Source organism: Centropristis striata, chromosome 12 (assembly GCF_030273125.1).
Source record: "Centropristis striata isolate RG_2023a ecotype Rhode Island chromosome 12, C.striata_1.0, whole genome shotgun sequence".
NCBI lineage: Eukaryota > Metazoa > Chordata > Actinopteri > Perciformes > Serranidae > Centropristis > Centropristis striata.
The window spans coordinates 17,145,388-17,156,557 of record NC_081528.1 but is presented as its reverse complement, the minus strand read 5'-3'; the positions used below and the strand labels follow the sequence as shown (position 1 = coordinate 17,156,557).

Genomic DNA, 11,170 nt, shown 5'->3' with positions numbered 1-11,170 from the left:
CTTAATCCTAACATCAGAATACTATAATAGGTGCAGTACCAACTACTAGCCACAGACTGTTTCACAAACTCTTTAGACTAACATTAACTTGATCATACAGTATTTTCATTTCATTCACCTTTATTTAACCAGGCAGGTCATTAAGAACAAGTTCTTATTTACAATGGCGGCCTGACATTAAGTGTCAACTGATGGTAAACAGACCTGTTGACTCACTAATCCAACCCAAAAGCTTTGACAGCAGCGTAGATCCTCTGTCTCTCTGCTGCGTTTTTCTCCTTCATTGCATCACATCCAGTTTTCATCATGGTGAAGACAACAGCAGAATAAAACTGTGCGTCCTCATCTCTCTGAAAATATAAATAATATGACAAAGTTAAACCTCCATGAGAAAGATTATAACAAAGTCAATCTGACTGTGACTTTATTTCTTTACCTGCTGACCACTCCTGTGTTTTTGCACGGCAACAGCAGCTGAAATTATAAAATAAAAAAATATGTAAGAATATGAAGGATGCAATAGTTTTCATTTAATATTGCTGTATAGAGAACTATGATAACTTCTGTTACCGTTGTAAAAACCAGACTCTTTATTCTTGAGGGCATAAATGAGGCAGATGATCACAGTCAGACTTAAAGCCTGGATGACACACAGCAGGAAAATCACTTCTGAACCTTTATCTACAGGGAAAAAAGCACATTGAGGAAAGGTAAATATGCAATGTCACTTTCTGGTTAAATGATTTTGAATAAAAAACGCAATAGTTGATCTTAATACATTTCATTTGACCTGCAATCTAACATTCATATATACAGATCTTATAATTTACTGAACAATGAAGCAGTTACCTTTAATGACCGCTTTAGCTCCGTTTCCAATTAATATCTGTCCACATGTGGCCACAGCGCAGTAGTAAGTCAGAGGAGCTGACGTTCTTAGAGAATTAGTAAACACATTTCTTCTGAGTGTCAGATTTCTTCTTACATTCATTGCTTGTTCTTCCATCAGTGTAGATGATGTTTGGATGAGATTCTTTAGCCCCAGCTCTGAACCAGAACACGCTGTGATCTCCAGGACACGTCTTTGTCTCAGAGTCAGAGAGGACTGAACACTGCAGAGTCATCGGGGCTCCTGCTCGGACCGGATCAGACGCTGGCGGCTGAACAACAGTGTAGTTTGACGTCTTCCGAGTCTTTTCTGTGTCATAAAAAATTGGTAAAAGTTTTGGATCTTTAGACAGATTTTGAAAGCTTAAGGAGCACTGCAGAACAATTTATGTCAAATAAAAATCTGCCACGTTATTACTCATTAACTTTTGTGTGATGTGGGACTGCTATATTAAGTTTGGGCAGACAAAACCCTTTAAAGTGACTAACTAACTAAAAATAACTACTTCTGTACAGAAATATTGGACAAAATTACATCTGTGATGTTGAACATGAGTAAATAAGTTTCTAACAGGACATGAACACTGGTCTCCTGGGTCAAAGCCTCAAACCTGATCTAAATGCGTCTGTATGACACAAATATGCATTTAATCCGTGAGACTTTTAGGGGTCAATTATCACGAAAATCATTTTGATCAGACGAGAACAGTCTGTGTATTTGTGATCGTCCATACAGTAAGACTCTTTAGTCAGTGGCTTCAGAGCAAAAAACAAACAAAAAACTTTTAATTATCTATATTTTTAACTTCGACTTTATTAATTTAATGCTTTTTATTTGTTTTTAATACATTCAATTGTATGTCCTTTCAATGTGAAGCTCTTGGTGTATGCAATTTCTTTGTTGTAAAGCACTTTCTGTGGCATTTCATTTATGAAAGGAGCTATATAAATAAAGTTTATTATTATTATTATTATTATTATTATTATATTGGTCGAATAGCAACAAAATTCAGTGCATTGCTTTGCGTTTAACTATGAACAGGTCATGAGAACAGCCTGAACTCTGACATTTTAAAACTCAGTAAAAGTAAATAACATGATTACCTTTAACCAACAAATAAGTCCCGCTCCATTCAGGACTCTTCCACTCTGTGACTGCACCACTGATACATCCCCTCGTCTTCTTCAGTCGTCTTCAGGATGGTCAGGTTACTTGACTTCTTATCATGATTTAGCACGAACCTCGATGCAGGAAACTCTGGCGCATACTGAGGTTTTAAATTCCACATTGACACAACCAATTTCAGAGTCTCCCTGGCACTCTGTTTGTACCAGTGGACTTTTCTAGCACTCAACTTTTCATCAGGAGAAACGCATGTCAAGGTTGCAGGTTCACCAAGCTGAACTGTGGTTACTGGAGTCAGCGTATCTAGGTACACAAGACAAACAGCAAATAATTAGTGTAGTAAAGATGTTAAAAACCCTTACAATGCTCACATGAGTCACCACACATTTAGATTACATGCAGATACAGATACATTAGAAAACAGTTGTTATTACATATTACTTACGTCCCTGATGAAGGAGAAGCAGTGTCACCCACAACACAATCATCTTCGCTTTGTCCCTCGTGAGGAAACTTGTTGCTTATTTTGTGAGTGAAGGAGGTGAAATGAACCTGATAGGTTCAAATGCATCTTGTATCTGATTGGTTAAGACAGATTTACAATCAAAGTGCATTTCCTGCCACAATGGTCTCCTGGTCTATGTGAAGCATGTGATTCTCTTATTCTCAACCATTCACGGAACTATTGTTTTTGATGTTCAGAAAGATTCGTCTTTGCGTTTGCCTTTTTTTTTTTCTTCTTTCCCTCTCTTTTTCATTTCAAGATAAGAATTAAATCTGGTTTATGTTTTAAAGAGTTTATGTGTATATATATATATATATATATATATATATATATATATATAAAAACATATATATCTATATATTTTTTTTTTTTCTTTTCTGGTCAAGTTGTAACTTTTAATTAGACATCAGGATCATGATTATACTCTTTGACAATACGCTGACATTTTGAAGTTTTTTTCTCTCAACAGACTGCTGCTTTGGTTTGTACTTCATTCACTCTTGTGGTTGAAATGTGCATCTTGTATCTGATTGGTTATGACAGATTTACAATCAAAGTGCATTTCCTGCCACAATGGTCTCCTTTTCCTGTTTTTTTTTCTTTTTCTCTTTTTTTTTTTCATTTTTTAGAAGGCATAGTCATTGTTTACGTAATACACTACTTAAAAGAAGCGTACTTAGCCTCTGAGTCTGTGAAGTCAATGCAGAAGAGCCTTGAGGCGAGACACTACAGGCCAAAACATGTTTCTCCCAAAAACAAACATTAAGGTGTATATTTTACTATTTTATTACTAGTCTAAACCTCGTCATCACAGGCATCGTTAGAAAACTGCCACTGTCCTGCAAAATATTAGGTGTTTTACATGTTCTATTGTTGTTGCTGTGAATTAGATACAATATTTTGTCTTCAAATTGTAATTTCCATTAAGGGTGTATATAATCTTTAAATGAGTTTTTTCTCATGATCTAAGCAATAAATCTTAACTTCAGCTACACTTACAGACACTGAACTTTTATATATAGCTTTTATATATATATATAATTTTTATTTCTCAAATGTTTGGCACAGACATAAAGTGCATACATGAATAGAATTTATTTTATTTTCTTCACTCCCCCCCCCCCCCAGACCCATGGTCCAATGTCAAATAATTATTAAAAATAAAATAAAAAAATAAAATAACATAAAATAAAAATAAAATAAAAAAATAATTAAAATATACATACATTAGTATACACATATACGTACACAGTAATAATTAAAAATACAAATGTAAAGTGCAAGTGCTGACCATTACTTGTACAGAGTAAATATCAATAGCTGCTTACTCCTCAGTTATCAAAGCAAGTTTGTTATGCTGGAGTGTCTTAGGGTGAATAGATCTTGTTGGCAGACCGGCATGGAGTAGTGAGTTCAAACATAAGCATACAATGGGACTTTACAGAGATACTTCCCAAGCTGGCAGCCCATCTAGATAGTTAAGTAGTGGTCTCCAATGAGTATAGAACCTGTGAGATGAACTTCTGAGTGAGAATTTGATCTTCTCCAGTTTCAGAAGACCGAAAATGTCATGTTACCAGACTTTGATTGATCGTGATTGAGAAGACTTTCAAAATAAAATAATTCACGAGAGAAATAAGGGAGGCGAAGGCATCAACGTTATTTTGAGTGGTACGGAGGTCATCTGGGGGCTTGCCGAAAATAGCGATATGAGGGGTTGGAATTAGATTTATGCCTAATATATCTGAAACTGCTTCAAAAATAGTTTACTGAATTCAGACAACTTGGGGCATGCTTTTGAAAGTTTCCCTTACCAAAGTGCAGCCTGAAAAATACTTTACTCACTGGAGTCAGCGTATGTAGATGCACAAGACAAACAGCAAATAATTAGTGTAGTTCAGATGTTAAAAATAACCCTTACAATGTTCACATGAAGCACCACACATTTAGATTGCATGTAGATACAGATACATTAGAAAACAGCTGTTATTATATATCACTTACATCCCTGATGAAGGAGAAGCAGTGTCACCCACAATACAATCGTCTTTCACTGTCAGGTTGTTTAGCTTTAGGCACAAAAAGTGTTAGATGGATGTGCTGTGGTTTGGCTGATCAACATCACTTGCACCTGCTGAAACCACCAATAATGATCCATATGAGCTTTTGGTCAAAATGACCCATATTAGGAGCACTCGAAAAACAAACAAGTTAAAAAAAACAAACAAGAAAACAATTTAATTGAATTTAGGCTACAAAACCACTGATCTAGGGTTATGTCAAAACATTTCCTAGGAAGGCTATATAGGAGACAGTGTAAACAGTAAGTAAATGCTGGAAGTAAAGTAGTTACGAGGTTGACATGACTACTTGAAGTAGTGCTGAAAGAATATAAATACAGGTGTGCCATTAGCTTATGGCTTGCACTTTGGTGTGCTTTGGGCACAAAAAGTTTGAAAACCACTGAAATAGACCAATTATTAGTATACAAACGTTGACAATGTGCAACAATGGACAGTATTATATCATTTAGTTCTGATAAAATATAATATTCTGTATGGGGCACTCACTCACTAACATCACTAACATTGTGGCTATTGGAGCTTGTGGTACCTAGTGTTTCTTTTTTTTCTGAATCAAATTACTGCTGCTGTAAGAAATACTGGTTGCAAAAAAAAGTGGTTGCACAAGAATGAGACCAGACCAGCATAGCAGGAAATGGCTTTTTAAATATTAACCAATCAGGTGCATTTGATGGTTTGACCTATCAGGAGCATCTTTGCTTCCTCACTCACTGAAGTAACAACACCTTTCCGAATCAAACACTAGTCTCAAGATGATCCTGCTGTGTGTTGCATTGCTTGTTCTTCATCAGGGAGGTAAGTGTGCTTTCTAATCATAACTGAACATTTTCTCTGCATGCAAACTAGGTGTGTGATAGTTTGTGTGATTATTGTTTTGCATCCTGATTATTATTTTCTTCACAATAACTGCCATTTATTTATTCATGTATGTCTACATTTATTTCAGATGCTCTGGTTCCAGTGATCACAGTTAAACTTGGTGAACCTGTGACCTTCACATGTGTTTTGCCTGACGCTGCGATCAGTCGCAGAGATGTTCACTGGTACAAGCAGAGTGCCGGGGAGACTCTGAAATCACTTGTGACAATGCAGAAAAACGTACAGCATGTCTACGGACCAGAGTATTCAGCTTCAAGATTGGATTTAATAGTTAATAAAACTCATAGCAATCTGACTATTTTGAGCACGATTCAAGAAGACGAGGGAATGTATCACTGTGCACTCGTGGACTGGATTAATATAACTTGGAGTGGCTCCTATTTGTCATTGAAAGGTAATTATGTGATCTTTTCTTTTTTTTGTTGCAATGTTAACAAGAAAAATAACTTGGGTTTTTGAGACAATTTCCAAATTCACAGTACAACATATCTTAAAAATATCCACCTGAAATGTTATGTTAAGTCAAAGTATATATCTACAACATATTAAGCACAATCAATGATTGACTAAAGTGCTGTACAATTAAGCCTAAATATAGCGCGACAACCACATGGTAAAATAAAGTTTTTCAATAGAAACAAGATAGAAACATCAAAGAATACAATCAAAATATAGTCACAATACATTCCTACAATAAAATATTTAGGAACCAAGCTCAACTAGAAAAGCTTTAAAAGCAACTTTAAAAGCCAACTAAAGGAGATCAGTCTCACGCTCTGATATGGAAAGATATATTCATCATATTCTGTCAATGTGGAGGTTTTACCATGGATCAAATTTAACTTCTGGAAAATGCATTTGTTATCATTTCTGCAAAAAAAGCTGCAAAACGTTTACAGGGACGCTGTAAAAATGACAATGCAATGATTTGCCCCCTACATTCAGTTGAATACAGTACAAAGATAAGATATCTAAAGCCCAAACTGGGAAACTTTATTTTTTTGTAAATATATACAATCATTTTCACTTACACATTCTGTTTTTATGAGTGTTGCAACTTCTTTTTTTGGGTTGTATATCGTTTTTAATATTTTACAGTATGTGGAGATCCACAACTTTTAACATAATTTTGTATGACGCAGGAAAGACTCAGAGGACGTCCGACTATACTGTTGTTCAGCTGTCAGAGTCTAATCCAGTCCGACCAGAAGACCCGATCACTCTGCAGTGCTCAGTCCTCTCTGACTCTGAGAGAAACACATGTCACGGAGGTCACAGTGTGTTCTGGTTCAAATCTGTTGAATCTCATCCAAACATCATCTACACTGATGGAGAATCAAGTCATGAATGTGAGAAGAAATCTGACTCTCAGAAGAGCTGCGTTTATTGTTTCTCTAAGAACGTCACTTCATCTGATGCTGGGACTTACTACTGTGCTGTGGCCACATGTGGAGAAATATTATTTGGAAACATAACAAAACTGCACATCGGTATGACTGCTATGAATAATATTCCACAAAAAGTCTCCTTTTCCTTCAGAACTATTGATATGATGTTTTCTTTGTTATTGAGGGCAAACAGTAAGTGCTGACTTCATCGTACTGGTGATAGTAGCAGTCTTCTTGGGCATTTCTTCGATTGGAAACATCTTTTTCATCTGTTACCGAAATTCAAAACCAGCACGTTTACAACCTAAAGGTAAGTTTTGTTGACTGAGTCAAGTATTTTAATATTCCCATAGTTTTAATTGGAAAGTTATGTATATATATATATATATATATACACACACACACACACACACCTCTGGACAGATTTGATGTCTCTAGTTCACTATAAAATGAACATATCAACAAATCAGTTATTTTAGTCTGATGTAGAATTCAGTGTACCAGACTGCATAAGGATTTGTCTCTGATTTCCGCATACACAGAATCAGACTTTGCACTGAAGTTGGTTCTATCACCTATGTCAACAACGTAACTGGGTCCAGTTAGTGACGTACTAAAGTTGTTATTTTAACACAAGCCCTGATCTTTCGCCTCAACTTTATCAAGTTATTTTGGTGCCTAAACTTAAACAAGTAGATGCATTGCACAGTGTTATTGACATGTTTGAAACAGAGATTGTGTGACCATTTCACAAAGTGAAACAGAACAATCATATTTCGTAAGATATTGTGCGAGCCATCGAGTATATTTTTGTCGGATGAATAACTGAATACATGTATCTGCAAACATCTCTACCAGTCTTCATATTACTGTTTATAGTAAACAATGTCAATAATTGAAAAAAAAACATGTTGAATCTTCTGAGGATATCAATTGTAAAGTCAGATAAAAAACAAATTTTTTGTATTATTTTACATTTTAGAAATAGAAAGCACAGCTCCCAAAGCAAGACATGACAACTCCTGCCTGCCACTTCAAGATATGGTACAAAATTATATTATTTGTTTGTTTTTCCTGAACACAATTCTATACAGCAACATATAATACCATAACTATAAACTGAGGCTTTTTATCTGCTGCACAGAGTGAAGCTGGACCTGATCTGAACTACGCTGCGCTGCATTTCTCTGGAAACAAAGCTACAAGAGGAAGGAAGAACGAGTTGAACACTGAAGAAAGTGTTTATTCACGAGTTAAACGCTGAATGTGAAAGTGTATCTATATAAAACAAACTGGTTGGTTTATAGTACTGGCCTCTAACAGAGTAAATAAATAATCAAACATGTTGCATGTTCCTATATACCTTTAATAAGATAAGACAAAATCACAATATACAGGCAGTTTTTACAGATCCTTTGCATCTTTTTATTTTTATTATTTTCTTTAAGAAATATTAACCCTCACTTGTTTTAAGAAGATAAAGTTTTACAGGGCTATTGAAGACCATAACATTTGAATTTTTTTTAAATTGAATTATTTTCTTTCAAAATATTTACTGCCTTTTTTTGAAGATGTAGGATTTGCTGAATGCTTTTGTAAATAAATGGTTGAAATTGTTTGTACATGTGAAATATATTATGTGTGATTGCCCTGCTAACATTGACGTTTCTCACAACATCATCAATCTTGTAGGCAGCATTAGTGGTTTTCTCTGCTCTTACTGGTCACTGTAACTGTTACAAGAAATAAACTGAAGGAAACAATTTGATTTGTCCAACTCTGACTGTTGTATTCTGCTGTTGCCATTAGCTGATCTTTAACATACTTCTTTGCAGGGAAAGACTATGTATTGGAATGGCTTAAATGGGGGATGAGGAACAATTACAGAGACTAATAACTCTTAAAATACAGTGCAGGGGCGTGGGAACAGATAGACTTTAAAAAGTGTCAACCTACCTTTTATTGCTTCATAGTTTATGGAGAAAGATGTCACATTTTGCTCTTTTTTTATTAGCAACCATGATAGCGTGGCTGACATTGTTTTCTCTTGTGTGTGTCTGTGTTGTCCTGGAGACACCTACTGAAGCAGGAACTAAAACAGAAGCAGTGTAAGACGTTTTCACACCTGAAAACGCTTCTGTTACATTGTATACATTTGGTACAGAGGGTTTTGGTTTCACACTGCAAAAGGAACAACGGACTTTACAAGACAATTCTACTGGACACGTCATCTCCCTGTGGACTTCCGCGGCTCGTTTTGTTTTGGTTACACTGCGTTGTTAGTCCGGCCGGCATCTGACGTCTATGTTACTTCCTTAACGTGTTTACACAAAATGAATCCAGCGAGCCACCTTTTACTCCGTTTGAGTCCTTTTCCCATGCGTTATTTCAGTCTTGTGGCAGTGAAGGTTTCTGCTGCTGTCCTCAGCTCCGTCGTGCACACAATTAAATGTTTGTCCTTGGTCTTGTGTTACCTTGCCGCTGATTAGTGATTGTGCTCACCTGCTGAGGCGCCGCGGAGCAACGCACACGCCGTCGCGCGCATGCAGCAGCACGGCCGCTGTCACACACACGCAGCTGCACCTCCAGGCAGATCGCCGCAACAAATACTTTTGCTGGTCTTTTGCTACCAGCAGCACCAGCGTAATGAGCAACTGAGAGTGCTTGGTATTCACAAGATGAGCCTCCTCATCATGCAAAAACTGTATCGCCGTCGACAGGAGAGGAGGAGAACACGGCTCGCAATCCTGCAATCCAACTTCCTGTACCGTAATTCGAAAGCAGAAGAAGAAAAAAACTTCCTGTCATTGATACAAAGGTCCGAACTATAAAAAAAAAAAGTTGTTTTCACACTGCAAAAGGTTCGGACCTTGGTTCGTTTGGACCGGACCGAGACCACCTCTTTTGGTTGGACCAAACTTTGGTCCTCTGGTGCAGACCGTGGTCCGGGGCACCTTTCACACCTGGAATTTAGGTTTGGATCAAACTGAAAATTCCTAAAGTCCAGACCAAACAAGATAGGTGTGAAAGCGCCCTAAGATGCGGTAAGGAAACTTGAAATGTGTGTTTGTGAGTTTGAAGATGGGTGTGGTCAGAGCAAAGGGGGCGGAAGTAGACCAATTTGTAACAGATTTGATGTCTCTAGTTCACTATAAAATGAACATATCAACAAATCAGTTCTTTTAGTCTTATGTAGAATTCAGTGCACCAGACTGCGTAAGGATTTGTCTCTGATTTCAGCATACACAGAATCAGACTTAGCACTGAAGTTGGTTTTATTATGAGAGCATGCAAACGGCGAGATCAAGTTATCACAAATCCAACCTGCCAGGGTCCCATTAACATGTTTGAGATCAACAACTGGAGGATCTGACCAGTCTGCCTCCTGTTAGGAGCTACTGGCAGCTACGTTTGTGTGACAACATGGAAAAGTGAGTGCTGCTTCTAAAGGGGTTTGCATAGATTCTGCAGCAGCATCAATTATTTCAGAACTGGAAAACAGTTCCTTATTGCAAGAGCAGAGAACAGGACTGTAGGGTGTGTGCCAGCCTTCTGCATTATTGTGTCGGTGTTGTGTGTTGCACTGATCAGTATTTAACGTTCAGAGCAGCACTGTTTGAATGTCTTGAACTTTGACATGAGTTGCCCTGACCTTTGTGAACAAAGTCAAAGTATCCTGCAGTGATTAAAGTGGGTCAACAGTCACCGTGATGTGTTAGCAGTTCTGATTTCTGTAGTTTTGAGTAATTAAATATCAAGTCCTGAGGTATAAACTAAAGCAGTGGTGAAAATATTCATGTTGAAATTGTTATACATGACTGAAAACATTAGAAATATCATCACCTGATGAGGTTGCATCAGCTTGATATGATTGAAATTCAGTGAAAAGTCAGTGTAACTTGCAGGCCGCCTACAGTTTCTCTTCTACTTGCACATTTATGACTCATATCCAGAGAGGTGACTTTTTAAAAACAGCTGTATGTTCATAAATCTGGATCGCATGAGTGTTACCAGATCGTTATGTTTCTGTCTGAGTCATTACTGTTAATAGTTGTTTCTGAAATGCTGCAATTATTAAATAAACAAGACATTGAGCCGATGAGTCACACTGAGAAATAATGCAATAAAGGTTCAAAAGTCATATATCTCTAATTCAACCATCAGTTTGATTACTCTTGTCATGTTGTGTTTTATTTATAAAGGAAGCAACACACCTACACAACCATCACTGTTAGTACAATACATTTGCATAGCACAGACAGAAAAGTATGTGGGTCTTAGAGGAAAGTAACTTTAAAGT

At 36.8% G+C, this 11,170-nt stretch overlaps 2 protein-coding genes across 2 annotated transcripts; one reads left to right on the top strand and one right to left on the bottom strand.

The window, feature by feature from the left end:
- Positions 1 to 215: 215 nt before the first annotated feature.
- Positions 216 to 2,502, bottom strand: LOC131981380 (uncharacterized). The gene is made up of 6 exons (XM_059345655.1): positions 2,460 to 2,502; positions 2,045 to 2,317; positions 986 to 1,198; positions 571 to 681; positions 437 to 474; positions 216 to 350 (listed from the first exon to the last, which is right to left on the bottom strand). Exons 1-6 carry the CDS (start codon positions 2,500 to 2,502, stop codon positions 216 to 218), a joined length of 813 nt encoding a protein of 270 aa, XP_059201638.1.
- Positions 2,503 to 5,355: 2,853 nt separating this feature from the next.
- LOC131981379 (uncharacterized) lies at positions 5,356 to 7,462 on the top strand. Its single transcript, XM_059345654.1, has 4 exons — positions 5,356 to 5,398; positions 5,550 to 5,876; positions 6,625 to 6,972; positions 7,413 to 7,462. The coding sequence occupies exons 1-4, from the start codon at positions 5,356 to 5,358 to the stop codon at positions 7,460 to 7,462; spliced, it is 768 nt and encodes a 255-aa protein (XP_059201637.1).
- Positions 7,463 to 11,170: the final 3,708 nt, after the last annotated feature.

Coding starts and splice junctions, on each gene's coding strand:
- LOC131981380 (XM_059345655.1), bottom strand. CDS start 2,502: ATGATTGTGTTGTGGGTGACACTGCTTCTCCTTCATCAGGGAC. Junction 2,318..2,459: donor GCTTCTCCTTCATCAGGGAC/GTAAGTAATATG, acceptor TTGTGTACCTAG/ATACGCTGACTCCAGTAACC. Junction 475..570: donor AGAGTCTGGTTTTTACAACG/GTAACAGAAGTT, acceptor TTATAATTTCAG/CTGCTGTTGCCGTGCAAAAA.
- LOC131981379 (XM_059345654.1), top strand. CDS start 5,356: ATGATCCTGCTGTGTGTTGCATTGCTTGTTCTTCATCAGGGAG. Junction 5,399..5,549: donor GCTTGTTCTTCATCAGGGAG/GTAAGTGTGCTT, acceptor CATTTATTTCAG/ATGCTCTGGTTCCAGTGATC. Junction 6,973..7,412: donor CATAACAAAACTGCACATCG/GTATGACTGCTA, acceptor CCGCATACACAG/AATCAGACTTTGCACTGAAG.